General features: G+C 42.7%; 1 protein-coding gene across 1 annotated transcript in view; it reads right to left on the reverse strand.

The window, feature by feature from the left end:
* The window catches only part of LOC130367398 (transient receptor potential cation channel subfamily M member 7-like), a 141721-nt gene that overhangs the window by 63975 nt on the left and 60081 nt on the right, over nt 1–17665 (reverse strand). Inside the window, 8 exon segments of the mRNA XM_056569817.1 lie at nt 886–1014; nt 1568–1796; nt 2008–2135; nt 5887–6115; nt 6443–6723; nt 6868–6990; nt 8003–8134; nt 9133–9186. Of these exon segments, the coding sequence (XP_056425792.1) occupies nt 886–1014; nt 1568–1796; nt 2008–2135; nt 5887–6115; nt 6443–6723; nt 6868–6990; nt 8003–8134; nt 9133–9186 (1305 nt within the window).

Genomic DNA, 17665 nt, shown 5'->3' on the forward strand with positions numbered 1-17665 from the left:
CTCTGGCCCTAAGACATCTTATCCCCTATCCAAAGGATAGGGGATAAGATGTCTGACCACAGGGGTCCTGCCGCAATCTAGCATTCGGCACCCACCTCTTTGAGCTGCATGCCGCGCTGCCAGCTCACAAACGGCCGGGAGTCGACCACGGGGCCGGAGTATCGTGACGTCATGACTCTGCCCCCGTGTGATGCCACGCCCTGCCCCAGCTATGCAAGTCCATGGGAGGGGGCGTGACGGCCGTATATTTGCATAGCGGGGACGGGGGCGGGTGACTTCACACAGGGGCGGAGTCATGATGTCACTATACTCCGGCCCCGTAGTCGGCACCCGGCAGTTTGTGAGCTGGCAGCGTTGCGTGCAGCTCAAAGAGGTGTGTGCCAAATGCAAGATTGCAGGGGCCCCCAGTGGCGGGACCCCCACAGGTCAGACATCTTATCCAAAGGATAGGGGATAACATGTCTCAGGGCCGGAGTACCCCTTTAACAGAGTGATCTATGATGCACATATTGATCACAGATACACTCATCGATCATATGATCACAGATAGAACTTTAGCTGGGAATCGAAAGTGATTGAGGCACTCCCTGGCCCTGATTGACAGATCTTTCCCTAGGCAAGTATAGGAGATGTAAAAAGAAAATGGTAGGAAATGCATTTTTACAGTTGGGTATACTTATTAAGTCAACAAATATTTTTAGAACTATTTGTTTGTTCAAAAATTATATCAACCAAGGTCAGGGGACATATAGTGTCAGGGGTCTTATACTTTGTCCTAAGTGAAGAGTGTAATTTTGTACAGTATGAATAAGATATGTTTCTTGTACAAAATGAACCCCGTCCTAGTGTTACAGTGGTAAGAAACTTTGTCTGTATAGTACGTACCTCCCTTGTTATCTCCACAGCTGTGGTGACTATAAAAGAGAACACAATCCATTCCTGCACAGAAGGCATGCTTTCCATTTTAACCAAAACCACATATGTGTAAAGCATTAAAAATGCCAGATATGCCATCTAAAAAAATATATATATATAGTAAATTGCACATAAAGTATAAACAGCTTCTGGTCTTATAGCTGACTAACACAATTACAGGCTTACATGAATTGCCTTTTTTGAACAAGAATAAATAAAATAACCTATTATTATTATTTTCATTAAAATGTATATTATTCATTTTCTAGGTCCATTAACTTCCAGGTTACTGTACTAATGCAGAGGGATTTAGATAAATAATATGAACAAACAATAAAAACAAGCAAATACAATATAAATAAGCTGCATCTTACTGGTCTGTATAAAATCTTTCTAAATATCCCCCTTTCTAGTGTGATCTACAGCTGTTGGCTGAAGCTACATCATGGACATTTTGCTCTGCAATACTGACAGATCTCTAGTCTTCTTTTACTACAATAGTGAATTGGGAGAATAAGGCAATGTTTTCGCTGGGAAATAGATAGCCAGTGATGGGGCCTCACAAAGAGGAGGCAGTAGAGGAGAAGGAATGGCAGAAATTCTGTTTTTCTAATATGATATGATAGAAAATAGCACAAAGCATAAAAAATACCGTGTTAAACCAGAACTTCACGATTGGTGCATGGTAAAATGCAAAATATTTCTGTGTCAGTGGAAGACGACGAGGTTTTGCTTCAATTCTAGTATCATGAACATTTCCTCCATATCCATCAAACAACTGGGCATCATTCTTAATACTCTGAAATATATGAATAGTCAACATTGGTGTTAATGAAGATGACCCTGGTATTGTGATGTAGAGTGGTCATAATGTAGAAAAACTGCACTGTGTAAGAGCACCCTAATGGCTGACAGTATCATTCAGCTTTGCAAACAGGTTAAGCAGCCTATGAGTTGGAGTGGAAATTGCCTTCAGAATGACATATGTTTCATTTACAGCACATGTACAAATACCAATGGCTGCATGCCGGCTGAACAGTCTCATTTTTAGATCTTACCACAATACGTCCTTCTCCTCCTTCTACAGAGAACTTCACCTCCAGATCCTCATTTAGAATCATTTCATGTGCATCCTGAGACACTGGGACATGGGACATTTGTGCCTTACTTTTGTATCCCAACAGTGGTATTATCGGAGGGAGAAAAATACCTAAAATCACCTAAAAAATAAATCAAACAAGGTAAATTAAAATCACTGTACTGATAAAAACAAAACATAAATTAGTCATTGGCACAACAGTTTCCTAATATTCTTTCAGTAAATTAAGCCCAATAAGATTTATTTTTTCATGTCCATAGAGCCCTTATAAACTGAATTGTAACTGAGGGATGATGGAAAATCAAAACCATAGTAAGTGATAACTTGAATTCAACTATTGGAATCAATGATGGCTTCCATCATTCATGTAATAGGGAATGTGCAGCCAATGAAGTTAAAATGATGTGATCAATTATCAATTGGGTTATTCCGGGTACTAGCTGATGTGTAATTCTACACTGTAATTGTTATGCCATGATGCATGTGAAGTGCTTTTGTCATCTGTACCTGTGTATTTTACAAAATTCTTAGTAAAAAATAAAAATGATGTGATCAGCCAAGAAAAAAGCCTTTGCCTATTCTTCCGCTGATGGGTGACCCTAATGCACAGGGTGATATCAGCTTATTCTACCAATTATTGCCCTGTGTAATATTGTCCTAACTACGCCTTTCCACTGACATTCTCGTAGGGGGGAATTTAATGTAATTTGTTTCAGTTACTTTTTTTGCAACTTTGTGACTTTTGTGAATGTAGAGGTATGTTAAAATCAAGTTGTTTTTTTGCAGTGGTCATGGGTTTATCATGCATGTGCGACCTTTTTCTGAAAAATCGAACAAGTCTCAAAGCCCTCAATTTGTCTCAAATCCACACCAGCCCTGACCTGTTTTTCAAAACTGGGCGTGGATAGCATTAGTAAAAAAAAGTCACATAAATTGTCGCAAAGGGTTAAAAAGTGGTAGAAAAAGTTGCAAAAAAGAAACCAAAGTAGTGCACTGAAGTGTATTTTCAAAGAAATGTACACTATATCAATATTTTATTTTAGCACCATATTTATCATGTGCCATGCAACCATTTCATAGATTTGGCACCAGTACACATTACCACCACACACAATAAAGAAAAGTCGTTCTCCTACACCACCCTTGATACATTCCCTCCATAGTGTTTTGTTTTGTATTGCTCCCAATGCATCTGACCTAACATTGTTTGCAGCATTTCTTCTGGCATTTTTACATTGTAAAAATTTTTTAAAATGTTGACAGGGCTGTGGGATTCTCTTCAAAATGCAGCATGCTACAAAATGTAAAATTGCTTTTTGTCTGGCAATCTGGCAGTTTATTGCATCATTCCTTTCATAAACCTCCACATTACAATTTAAAGAGACATAATTTGATTTGCAAAAAAGTAACCAGAAAAACCTCAACCACTAACGCATGTACTACTATGTCACAAAACACACAAACAAGAGCTTTGTGCAATTTGTAGAGACTTTGAAGCCAAAATTGCAAAAAAAATTGTCTCAGATTCAACAATTAATTAATAAACAATGAATAATGTTTCTAACTGTGATAATGCCAAACTGAGCCGTTCTTGTCATATTATGGTTTACAGCAACCATAAAATATGAATTTTTTGCCAATGCATACTTCTTATTGGCTTCCTGTTCTAGCTAACAGAGAGGATGGCTGTAGTTTACAGCTCTACAAGAGTCAGTAAGTGATGGCGAGCTACTCAAGTTGTGAGCATTGAAGATGCTTAACTAAGAGGCTGAAGTGATGAGGACATCAGCCCAAGAGTAGAAACCCGTCTGTTTGCAATCTGTACTCTATAATCTCTACTAGTTATTAGGGATGTAAGAAAAAATTGATTCGCGCGATTATCTCGATTTTTCACTTGGCATACTGAATCGATTCAAAATATTTTTGAATCGATCCTTTTAGGGATGTGGAATTTGTATCTCCTGACGCCCGGAACAGCATGTCCCGGGCATCAGGAGATACAAGTTCCACATCTGTGGAGCCGGGCAGGCCGGATCTGACGTGGTGGCGCTCTGGGTGTATGGAGCGGGCTCCGACTCGTGCCCGCTCCGTACTCTGCGACCCCCGGCTGATTTCAGTAACTGGGGGCTGCTGATGCATCACCGCCGCTAATATCCAGCATGCGGTGCTCTGCAGTGTGTATGGAGCGGGCTCCGGACTCCTGCCTGCTCCATACTCTGCAGCCCCCTGCTGTTCTCAGTAGCCGGGGGCCGCCACTAATAGCCAGCATGCGGCGATCACTGCGGCTGGCTATTAACCCTTTAGATCGCCGCTGACAGCGGCGTCTAAAGGGATCTGTGAATGCTCCCTGGTGGGCTAGTGGGGTGAATCGCCTCCCCGCAGCGCGATCGTGGGCAGGCGATCCACTGTGGAGGTAGCCGGAGGGCTTACCTCTGCTTCCCTGCTCTCCGTGGCTCTGTCATTGATAGAGCCTGGCTGGACCAGGCTCTATCAATGGATCTCAGATCAATGGAGTTCAATAGAACTCTATTCATCTGTTTGAGGTATCTAATGATTCCTAAAAGACTAATAAAGTTTTAATAAAAGTGTAAAAGACATTGTTTTTTAGACAGAATCGGGATATATCGCGATGTATCGTCACCTGGACGGTATCGCAATATATCGGGATATATCGAATCGCCACACTGGTATCGCGATTTGAATGGTATCGCCAAATTCTTGGCGATTCACACCCCTACTAGTTATGTTTGGTGCCTCCCTCTTAGGATGAACGGTTTCACCATTCTTGTGTGCCTATGTTGACAAGTTTGGCAGTAAGGCATCTAATTGTTCAAGTGTCTCTGCAAGCCCTGTTTGTACAGGCCTAGGCTTGGAAGTCTGCCTCCTTCCCCAGGACAGGAAGCCCACATACATCTGAGTTACCTTGAATGACAGGTTTACTTGAACAACTTAATTTTACCACACGGTAAACATTGGCCCAGATTTATCAAACTGTGTGAGAGAAAAAATAGAGGTATTTTCTCACAACAACCAATCACAGCTCAGCTAACAAGCTCTGGTAAAGTGGAAGCTGAACTGTGATTGGTTGCTGTTGGAGAATCAGACAGTTTGATAAATCTGGGCCATTGAGAACAAAAACAATGTAAACAAACAATAGTGGATTTGCTGTTATTTTGCACCACGAACCAAATAATAATAAAAGGTAATAAAATATGTGTACCCCAATATGGTTTTACTAAAAATACAAATTGTCCTGCTAAAAACAATCCAATCTACAAGGATAAAAAATAACAAAGTTATGGTTTTTGAAATGTTACAGGGAAAAGAAAATGTAAAAATTACTTGATCAATAGAGAGCGTGTATGTTATTTTTATTCCCCTTTGAAAAGTTGGCAGACTATGACAGTGCCTACTCAACCAATAACTGCCCAAAGTAAAGATTCACAACAGGCAGTACTTCCCTATATCAAAACAGGGACTTCCCTATATCAAAACAGGAGGACCACGATGTGGAGAACAGCAGAAATTAGAAACCACTCCTCATCTGTCTCCAGGTTGGTTGTGGCTTTGCATCCCAGTTCCATTGAAATGAATGGAGCCAAGTTGTAATACCACACACAACCTGGGGACAGACATATTTTTATAAGAAATTAGCTCTGTTTTTCTCTTCCTGGATAACCCCTTTAAAAAAAATGAAAGAGCATATGGATATAATAGAGGAGAGTCCCTTATTTTGGTCCCTCCCAATATAAGCTACACTAGAGCTGTTCTACAGTAACATCTTCTTATCTGGCACATTTAGGCTGTTCTAGGCATGGTTATATATTGATGTTGCTGTATGGTAAAGACTCCAAGTTAACCATAATAGTTACCTTAAGCCAAAGATTTTTCCTTATGTTTAGTCTCCCCATCCACATATCTGTCAGCAGCTTCTGTGTGCATGCATGGGAAACAATTGTTCTAAGTTTTCCAGTAACAGCAAGTTTAAGGCAAGTGGATTGACTCCAGTTGCTCAACTGATATGTTAGTAACTTCATTGCCATTATTTCATTTTGTTTGTAGGCTTTATCCAGGAGTTCTTCTGCAAGGTTTCCAAATTCTCTAAATTGAGTTGAAAGAAACGAGTATAAAAATATACACACAATGAAAAAAATATATACGTATATACACATATAGAGACATAACTTGTAGCTTGTGGGCCCCGATGCAGAATCTGCAATAGGGCCCCAATGTGCCAATTATAATACTGGTCTCTTATGGGGCAGATGTGCTTTGGGACCCTCTTAGGCTCCAGGGCCCCTGTGGGACTGCTACCTCTGCACACCCTATACCTACACCAATGTATTCATACATTAAATTGACAATTATGGACTACTTCACAATAGACATGCACTTGCAAAATGACTATAGTATATTTGTAATATATACTTGGAATAGGCCTTTAGCTTTCCTGGAGTGTCGTCAAAGATATCCCACTGTCGAGCCTCATGGGACATTGCTCGATAAAGACATCTCGCAACCAGAGCTTTAGCCATGGATTCTTCTCCACGTTGCCAGAAGAAAAGTGCCATCTTCTGTCTCTTCATCAGCACTGCCCAGACCAGAAGATCATTATATGGATAATGAAAAGGCCTTCCATTATCCTCTTCACTTTTGAGGTTTCCAGCTTTCCATTGTTTTTGTGGGTTTTCTTTATCATATACACCATCCTGTCGAAAAGATTACATGGATATGAGCTGTGTTATTCTGCTAGACTAGGATCAGCATTGATCTGCAGTCATCCGAGACAAATATTTATCCCTCTCAACAACTGAAAATGTTCCTATTTTCATTGATCTAATACTTTATTGTACCTTTGGTTTGTAGGGCTGAGCGGTTTGAAGAAAGTGTTTGTGCCTTGTTCTTTCTCTTCCCTGTGGTCTGTGAAAGATTTCATTACTTGTAGAGGAACTGATTGAATTCTTTGGACCAGTATTCTAAAAAATTAGTTTAAAGAGAAAATGTTATAGGTTTAAAGAAATTTCGCAGTAATTTCATATTATTATTTTTTAATGTTTTTTAAATTCATGCTAATTTTTTTTTTCTTTTTTAAATTTCCGCTGCATATAATTTTTTTTAATTTCAATTTACGTTAAAATATTGCCTAAGCATTTGTTCTCCAAACTTTAATATTTCTGTGTGGGAACCTTGGGACCACTATATTGACTGGCGACCTCCCAGAACTCCCTACCTCTTCAAGCCCCTTTTCCCCTCCCCTCTCTTCTCCACATGTTCCCCCTTCTTGTTCTTTCTTTGTTTTTTTTTCATGTTGTGTATTATTTATGTTTTATGTTGGCTTTTTTGTTAAAGCTTTTCTCCATATTTATCCATCTTTTTTGCCATCAAAACCACCCTGATGTGTTCCTGACCTGCTTACCGAAGCTTTGTGGCTTCTTCCTGTATCTCTTGAAATACTATTTATTTTGTGATATGCACTTTTATTTATGGTTATGGATTTATTGCTATATTGAAATTTGTTTAATAAAAATACAATATTTTTTTTACTCTTGTCACATCACTGCATTAAAGACTTTGTATGGAAAGAAAAAAAACACATGTCAGAGAGGGTTAAATAATACATACTCTCCTCACCGATTCTTAACTACTGCCATTCCAGTGATGCCCAGGTCCACACTCATCTCGCTTACAGGACCTCATTGATAAAATACCAGTTTAGCTAGTTACTGGCAACGGGGTCATCGATGCAGTCAATTATTGACTCAGTGGGCATTTCCTGTATTTCAAGATGGGGACCGTAAAGCAGTGATCAGCATTACTGAAATGGTTGAGGTGGGGACCGATGGCAGGTTTGTCCAAATTTTTTAATTTTACCATATTAGAAAAGTACAAGTTGATAACTTTAAATGCACAACATGAATGCTTTGCCCTGGTAGAAATAATTCATAAGGTGTTAAATATCGATTACATATTTCCCTATCCTACCAGTACCTGGTTTAAAAGCTTGTACATCACTCTGAAGCGTTTTTTGGTGTAATTGCTCCGAAATGTTCCACCCATAAGGTATTCAATTACTAGGCCTACATCCATTAGAGTGATCTTGTATGCTGTTGATACATTACCCTGAAATAAAGTAAATTATTACTGCACTGTATCATAAAGAGCAACAAATAAAAAATATAGCAATATATGACATCTGTGCATGCTTCAGTTGGCTTAGTTCTTAAACCAATGTTGTCATAAAATTGACTATGTAGCCGTTAAATAGGAATTTCCTTAAAGCTGGTAAAAAGTTAATTCCAAAGTTGAGCTACTATATAACCAAAACTATTGTCATAGTTCATACTTGTGAACGCCTTTGCAGAGCCGCCTCTGTTAAAAAATGCTCATTTTACTATTAGGAATTAAAGAAGTTATAATTCTGCGGCTCACCAATCTGAGTGGTGGTGACTAGTCATGGTGATAGCACTCCACAATGCCTTACTCGACATCCTGGTTGTCCCGTGAAGTCAGCATTAGCTGTGCCAAATGGGACGTCAATAAGACGGCAGAGTGGGCATGCTAATAGGGAGGGCACTAACTACCCACTACTGCAGTCCACCCAGATGACTATAAGTGAGCAGTGTGAAGTGGCTTTATAACTAGTATATAATAGTAAAATGATTTCGACAGAGCAAAGCATGTCGTCCTTTCATTTTGTGGCAAATTCTTTAGAAGACTATTGCTTTGATCTGCTGGAAAAAAGGCTGACAAGCCTAAAGATCCATATAGGGCATTGCAAGTCTATAAAAAAAAATCTGAAGAAATCTGCATTAAACTGTAGAAATGTTCATTGATATCTGTTTCCTACATTAAAGACACTGGTGATTCCATAAATTGAGTCACCCTATAGTAAAAGAGGCATTAGCCAACTAGTGGACAACCAACCAGATTATTGTCTGACAGATCTGTCAAACAGCACAATTTACAATTGTGAAACGAGAAAGACTTGTAGAGCTGCACTAAAGTAGCCAAAAGCTGATTTTTTTTGTTTTTCTGCCTGAAATGACTATATACTAACCTTCCTGAATACTATATAATGTCCTTGCATAGCTCTTACACAACACTCAATAGCTGCATACCTTCTTCACAGCCTGGATGAGATGTAGTATGGTGTCCTTACTGGCATTCTGTGCCTGAAACAGGTATAACAAGAAATGTGACTGCTGTTTTTAAAACACAAAACTTTCATTAAATTGCTTCAAACATGTAGTTACAGAGACAGAAGTTGCTGTCTTGAAGAGTTTTAACTATTGATGCAATGAATAAGGTCCGAATAAACCTTTGTTATCAAATGATTCCAAAGCATGTATTTACTGCAGAATTAAAGAGAAGTGACGACTAGGCATTATCTTACATATTCAGTGTGTTTGTGTTTATTGGCTTCCCATAGCCTCCTTTACTTTGTTTTAGTAAATGGTAAAGGCCCTATTACCAAGTGGATGACACTTCCCCGTTTTTCTTTGTTGATCTTGAGATGAAATGTTGCAGCTTGGATATAGTTGGAGTGATTTGTGCCAAACATCACAGAGAGGTACAAATTTCTTAATACATTTTGCACATTTTCAACAAGCCTTGATTTGCCCCACAATTTGCTCCATTTCATCTATTTCCTAAAATAAATGTGATCTAAACAATTTTTCCTCTAGACACCACATTAAAGCGCAACTGTCATCATATTTTGACCACCCAGTCATACCATATTTTGACCAGTCATACCTTTATTGCTGTTTGTTCTTCTTTTTTTTTTTTACTAATAAAAACCTTTTATCAAAAAGTCAGGCAGTCAGATAGGCGTGGCTTGGGGTTCCACCATGCCTATCCTGCCTTCCAGCGCTGGGACCGCGGTGTCTTACTACACAGTGCATCCACAGCGCATGCGCCCCTCCTGTTGGCTCTAACGTGCGCACGCTGCTGCGTCCTGAGTTGACACTCCCGACATCTGTGCGCATGTGCTGTACTAGAGGCAGTGAGCGGACGAGCGCCTGCCTCTAGTACAACACATTCGCACTGAGCGCACAGATATCGGGAGCGAGCACTCGCTCTGTCAACTCAGGACGCAACATCGCGGGCACGTTAGAGCCGATGGGACGGGCACATGCGCTGTGGATGTATGTGTAGTAAGACACAGCGGTCCCAGCGCTGGAAGGCAGTATAGGCGTGGCGGCGGCGGGGCTTGGTGAACCCCAAGCCACGCCTATCCGACTGTGCCTGACTTTTGGATAAAAGGTTTTTATCAGTAAGAAAAGAAGAACAAACAGCAGTAAAGGTATGGCTGCAGTCACCTTATAATCATCTGGAACACAATTATAGTGGTCTGGGGGGTCAAAATATGATGACCCTCCATTTTGTATTTCTTTTATTTAAAGTTTTTTGTTTCCTAAAAGTTATAATTACAGACACTAATGGGTTAAGTTCACTTATGATAAAAAAAAAATACTCTTCATAAAAACAATTAGATTTTGTGTACCTACCATAAAATTCTTTCCTCTTTGGATTCACTTAGGGACATAGTAACATGGGTGTAAGGCCTGTGATAAGGAGGCTGGCACTACATATAAAAAAAAAGTGTTGGTCGAACCTAAACAAGCCATACTCCTTCCTCAAACACAAGGCTACCAAATTGATGCGAAAACCATTAGGAAAAAAATAAAATTATGTAGGGCTTCAACAGATCAAAAAAACATACAGCATATTGTGATCCTAGGAGAAACATCCCATACATAATAAAAGGTATAATTTATGCCCCTCTATGAACCCAATAAGAAAAACATTTAATGGTAAGTACCTAATAATATCATTGGGGTGCACAGCACCATGTTACTTTCTAATTCAATCCCATAAGGCTAAGTTTCCACTTGTTTTTTTTTCTGGCAGTTTTTGGAAAACTGCCACTGCAGTTTTTTAGCCAAAGTCCGAAGTGGATCGATAAGGGAGGAGAAGTATAAGTCCTTCCTTTATATGTCCTATTCCTTTTGAATACACTTCTGGCTTTGGCTCAAAAACTTCAGTGGCAATTTTCCAAAAACTGCCAGAAAAAAAACAAGTGGAAAATTAGCATAAGGTGTGAAAGGATTTAAAGGGGAAAAAAAAACCTGTCCAATCTTGTTACTTTTATTTGGCCATGTGTGGTGGCCCAGTACAGGAGTTGCACCCCTGTACTCCATTCAGTGACCCCTGCCCCCCCCCCCCCCCTTTACCTATGTTCCATAAAATAGTACTAAGTGCCTATGTTATTCAATGTAATGTACATATATTGTTATATACCTTTAAGTAATGTTGCTATGTGTTGTAACCAAGGAAGTTACCAATGACCATGTGACCTATAGGGTGACCTATGGGACCCCTCCTGAGTCTCCCCCATATAAACCCTGGGTGGAGCTAGTTCAGGCTCTCTTTGAGTCTTTGCTGAGATTCAGTCCAGTCCAGTCCTGAGAGAGAGTGTCTGGTGTCCTGAGGAGGCCTAAAGCCTACCACGCATCCACAAGTCCACTGCCCCACAGGTGAACGTCAAAACCTGATAAGCTACAAATGGGGTGAAGTCTGTCTAGTCAGTCTAGTCAAGTCAGCCAAGATCAGTCTGTATCAAGTCAGTAAATAAGTCAATAAAGAAGTGCAAAAGTACATACATAATATTTAAAATGTAGCAATAAGGATGCAGGGAAACAGAGATCCTGGTAAAACCCAGTGTGGAGCTCAATAGATTAAAAAGGGTGTATACAATTACAAGTGCAAATGTAACATTATGCACTCTGGCCACACACTCTGGCCATGAGCGCATGGTCCCCTTACCTTCTGCTGCTGACGGGGCTGGGACTCGCATCGCAGGACGCGCCCGCATGCGAGCCCCTGTCCGTCACTCTCCGGGTGTTTCTCCTGCCTCTGCCTCTCTGTTTTGTTACACAGTGCTCCATGCACCTGGAGCTCATGTCTGAACTGTTTCCGACGGAACGTATTAAGGTGGCCTTTGTCATTAGTCTACTGTCCAGAAAAGCCCTGGCTTGGGCTAAACCCCTTTGGGACCATGGTGATCCAGTATCCTCCTATTTGTCGGCATTCTTGGCTGAATTTCGCAGTGTCTTTGAGGAACCCGCACGTGCCTCTTTAGATGAGATGGCGTTGCTGAACCTCTGTCAAGGGAATTCTACCGTTGGTGACTACGCGGTTCAATTCCGCATTCTAGCCTCTGAACTTGCCTGGAATGATGAGGCCTTGTGTGCCACATAAAAAAAAACTGTCAAGCAGGATTAAAGATGCTCTTGCAGCACGTGATCCTCCATCTTCTTTGACAGAACTTATCCACACGCATTGATGTGCGTTTTGTCGAGAGACAGGAGGAATTGCGCTTAGAGAGGGAACCTGCCCCCTGACACCCGTGTTTCAACGTCCCCCTCTTCAGTTTCTTGTGGCTCTTGCCGAAGATGTTATACAAGGAGATCGTTCTTGTCTTACACAACAGGAGAGGTCACAACGATGCAATGAGAATTTGTGTTTGTATTGTGCTAGCCCGGAGCACTTTCTCAAGGACTGTACAGTTCGCCCACACCTAGGGTACGTGGGAGAGGCGTCCCTGGGTGTGAATACTACCTCTCCACGCTTAACTATTATTGTACAAGTCTTCGCTTCAGCCAAGTCTTCCTTCAGCTCTACAGCATTTTTGGATTCTGGATCAGCAGGTGACTTTATTGATGCGGCTTTAGTCCAAAAGTATCGTCTTCCCCTTACTCGGCTTGCCAAGCCCTTGTTCATCTCCTCTGTTAATGGACAAAATCTGGACTGTATGGTTCACAGAAAGAAAATATTGAATTCTATGTTCTGCCACACTGTACTTCTGAGATTCTTCTTGGCCTTCCTTGGCTGCAATGCCATTCCCCACAACTGGATTGGAGAACTGGAGAAATAATTCGCTGGGGACAATCCTGTCAAAATATTTGCCTCCAACCTGTTCTGCGTTGTTTCTCGTCTTCCTTCTTTACCTGGCCTGCCGCCACCTTACCAAGATTTCTCTGACGTTTTCTGCAAGAAACAGGCTGAGTCTCTTCCTCCACATCGTCCTTACGACTGCCCTATTGATCTTCTGCCTGGTACCACTCCTCCTCGAAGGAGGATATACCCTCTATCAGTTCCTGAGGCCAAAGCCATGGTTAAGTATATCCAGGAGAATCTCCAAAAAGGATTTATCCGTAAGTCCTCTTCTCCTTCTGGAGCAGGTTTCTTCTTTGTAGGGAAGAAGGATGGCTCACTCTGTCCATGCATTGACTACAAGGGACTTAACAAAATCACGGTCAAGAACCGCTACCCTCTACCTCTTATTTCAGAACTTTTTGACCGTCTACATGGTGCCAAGGTCTTCTCCAAGTTTGACTTACGTGGTGCGTATAACCTCATTCGTATCCGCAAGGGAGATGAATGGAAAAAGGCCTTCAATACTCGTGATGGACATTTTGAGTATCTTGTAATGCCTTTTGGTCTCTGCAATGCTCCAGCTTTTTCAAGAGTTCGTCAATGATATATTCCGTGATCTTCTCTACACCTGTGTTGTCGTATACCTAGATGACATCCTGATCTTCTCTTACAACCTAGAGGAGCATCATACTCATGTTCGTCTCGTTCTTCAGCGACTACGGAAGAATCATCTCTACGCCAAACTGGAGAAATGCCTGTCCGAGAAATTTAGTCTTCCGTTTCTTGGCTACAATGTCTCTCATCAGGGCCTGCAGATGGATCCAGATAAGTTGTCTGCAGTATTGGATTGGCCTCGTCCGTCGGGCCTATGTGCGATTCAACGCTTTCTTGGATTCACTAACTATTATCGTCAGTTTATCCCACATTTTTCATCCTTGGTTGCTCCTATTGTGGCTCTCACTAAAAAGGCATCTAATTCTAAATCTTGGCCTCAAGAGGCTGAAGAGGCCTTCTCCCGTTTAAAGTCTGCATTTGCCTCTGCTCCCGTGCTTACAAGACCTGATCCGGAGAGGCCCTTTGCTTTGGAGGTTGATGCCTCATCTATTGGAGCGGGTGCGGATGCCTCACTCAGAAAATGCCAAGGGCAAGAGTGTAACTTGTGGGTTTTTCTCCAAGACATTCTCTCCTGCTGAGAGGAATTACTCCATTGGAGATAGTGAACTCCTCGCTATCAAGCTAGCTTTTGAGGAATGGCAACATTTATTGGAAGGTTCTTCTCATCCAGTGAGCATCTACTCCGATCATAAGAATCTTCTATACCTTCAGTCTGCTCAGCGTTTGAACCCCCGCCAGGCAAGATGGTTACTGTTCTTTTCTAGGTTCAACTTCTTCATTCATTTCCGTCCAGCAGACAAGAACATCAAGGCTGATGCTCTCTTCAGGTCCTCTGACATCATTGGTTTGGACTCCACGCCTAGGCATATTATTCCTCCTGATCATTTGATTCCTGACGCTCCTGCCGAGATTCAGCAAGTTCCTACGGGAAAATCCTTTGTACCTGCCAGATTGAGACGCAAGATCCTGAAATGGGGTCATTCTTCCTTGACAGCAGGACATCCTGGAATACGCAAGACTCTACTTCTTATTTCCCGGCACTACTGGTGGCCCCATCTTGAATGTGATGTTTCTGATTTTGTTCGGTCCTGTGAAACATGTGCCGTGACAAAACTCCTCGACAAAGACCTGAAGGACTCTTACAGCCTTTACCCATTCCAGAGACTCCCTGGTCCCATATTGCCATGGATTTCATCACCGATTTGTCACCTTCTCATAATAACACTGTTATCTGGGTCATTGTAGATCGGTTTTCCAAGATGGCTCACTTCATTCCTCTACCAGGTCTTCCTTCTGTCCCCCAGCTGGCAAAGTACTTCTTGTTGCATGTCTTTCGTTTACATGGTCTTCCTCAGCATATCGTTTCGGATCGAGGTGTGCAGTTTGTCTCTAAATTCTGGCGAGCCCTCTGTAACCGTCTGGACATCAATCTGGACTTCTTCCCGGCCTACCACCCTCAGTCCAACGGTCAGGTGGAGAGGGTTAGTCAAATCCTTGAGACTTATCTTTGGCATTTTGTTTCAGCTCGCCAAGATGATTGGGTCGACCTTCTCCCCTGGGCTGAATTCTCATATAATCATAAGGATTCCGAGTCCACAAGGTCGTCCCGTTTTTTGTGGTCTACGGACTCCATCTCCATCTCCATTCTCCTCTTCCTCTCCTAGTCTCCTCTGGTGTGCATGCTGTTGATGAGCTGGCCCGTGACTTCTCCACCATCTGGTAACAGACCCGACAGCCGTTGTCCCAGGCTTCTTCACGCATGAAGGTGCAAGCGGATGAAGGTAGAAGACCTCCTCAGTCCTTCTCTCCTGGTGACATGGTTTGGCTTTCATCCAAGTACATCCGCTGCAAGATCCCCTGTTACAAGCTCGGTCCCCACTACCTTGGTCCCTTCCAGATTCTACAAAAGATCAATCCTGTCTCCTACAAACTCCGTCTACCTGCTACGCTACGTATTCCCAATTCTTTCCACGTCTCTCTCCTCAAGCTTCTTGTCATAAACCGGTTCTCTCAGAAGAATCTTGTCCCCACACCTGTCTCCGGCTCATCTGACATCTACAAAGTTAAACAGATTCTTACTGCAAAAACTGTGAGAGGTAAACAATTTTTTTTGTTCAACTGGGAGGGTTACGGTCCTGAGGAGAGATCTTGGGAGCCTGAGATGAATATCCTGGACCGTGACCTTCTCAGGAGTTTTCTCTCTCGTAAGAGGAGAGGGAGACCAAAGGGGGGTACTGTTACGTTATGCTCTCCGGCCACACACGCTGGCCGTGAGCGCATGGTCCCCTTACCTTCTGCTGCCAACAGTGGGTTGGGACTCGCATCCCTGGACGTGCCCGCATGAGAGCCCCGGTCCGTCACTCTCCGGGTGTTTCTCCTGCCTCTGCCTCTCTGCTCCGGCGCATGTGTTTCCCTGTCCCCTAGGGCGCACGCGCGTTGGAGCTTTAAGATTTAATGGGCCAGTACGCTCATTAGTGTAATCCACCTGTGGCTCATTTATAAATTCCTCCACCCTCCTCAGTTCCCTGCCGGATCTTTGTTGCCTTGTGCCTTTGAGAAAGCATTCCTCTGTATTGCCTTGCTGTGTATCAGATCTCTTGCTCTTGTGACTTGACCTTGCTCCTCTGCCGCCTGCCTACTGAACTATTACTTTCTTATTGCTCAATGTCATCACTCGTCATTGCGCCGCGCCGTGCAGTGCATAGCAACGACGCATGGGACGCACACCGGAGGCCTGAAGCAGCGCGGACCCGACCCCGGCAACAGGTAATTATACAACCGGGGATGGGGGAGGCAACGGGGCAGCGGCGCCGGCAATGGGTGCCGCTGCCCCTTCTCTCTCCCTGGCTATCGGTGCCGCTGCCCCATTGCCGGCACCGATAGTCAGGAGGAGAGAACGGGCAGCGGCACCGATAGCCAGGGGGAGAGAAGCGGCAGCAGGGCTCTAGACCCCAGGAAAGGCAGGGGGAAAGAAGCAGGCAGCGACGACCCCTTTCCCCCTGCCTTTCCTGGGGGTGTATCGGGGTATATGCATGCACACACACGCACCCTCATTTTACCAAGGATATTTGGGTAAAAAAAACTTTTTTTACCCAAATATCCTTGGTAAAATGAGGGTGCGTGTTATAGGCTGGTGCGTGGTATACCCCGATAAATACGGTATTTATGCATTCCCACGTGGATCTCCCATTTTACACTTCATATCTTATTCATATATGTCTATATAGTCCACAGCCAGTTCCCTCATAAGGTTTATATATTTATGCATTATATTCGCATGTATTATATTATTATCATTATATTAATTATGTCTCTGGGCCGGCCATTTTTTATAGTACTGCATTTTTCTCCTAGTATTCGGGTTGTTTAGGTATGCATAATATAATGCATGTCTGCCACTTTAAGATAGTCAGTCTTTTCCCTCTCACATCTATCAGCGCACGCATGCGCTGTGATGCGATACGCGCCCATTTTGGGGTAGTCATCCCCTTTTCCCTCTAGTATTGATTAGCGCACGCATGCACTGTACTTTCATTTGCGGCCATCCTCTTGTAGCCGCGCACTCTTCAATATGTTCGGCCTAACTCACATGTGACATGAGTCCAGCAGCCCAGCGGCGTTCTGTTACTCTCTTGACAGGTGTGTTACTCCTCTCTCATTCGGATAACATTATATACATATCGTACATATATAGCTACAACCAGCACTCCTCGGAAACGCGTCTGAGGTTTATAGCAGGGCAAGGGCGAGTCCTGGACACACTATTGCTGCTATTCTTCTTTCATACAGCAGATTTGCACTTGTAATTGTATACACCCCTTTTTTTATTATCTGATGAGCTCCACACTGCGTTTTACCAGGATCTCTGTTTCCCCTGCATCCTTATTGCAACATTTTAAATATTATGTACCGTATATACTCGAGTATAAGCCGAGTTTTTCAGCACGATTTTTCGTGCTGAAAACACCCCCCTCGGCTTATACTCGAGTGAACTCCCCCACCCGCAGTGGTCTTCAACCTGCGGACCTCCAGAGGTTTCAAAACTACAACTCCCAGCAAGCCCGGGCAGCCATCGGCTGTCCGGGCTTGCTGGGA

The sequence above is a fragment of the Hyla sarda genome, chromosome 4, assembly GCF_029499605.1.
Source record: "Hyla sarda isolate aHylSar1 chromosome 4, aHylSar1.hap1, whole genome shotgun sequence".
Taxonomy (NCBI): Eukaryota; Metazoa; Chordata; class Amphibia; order Anura; family Hylidae; genus Hyla; species Hyla sarda.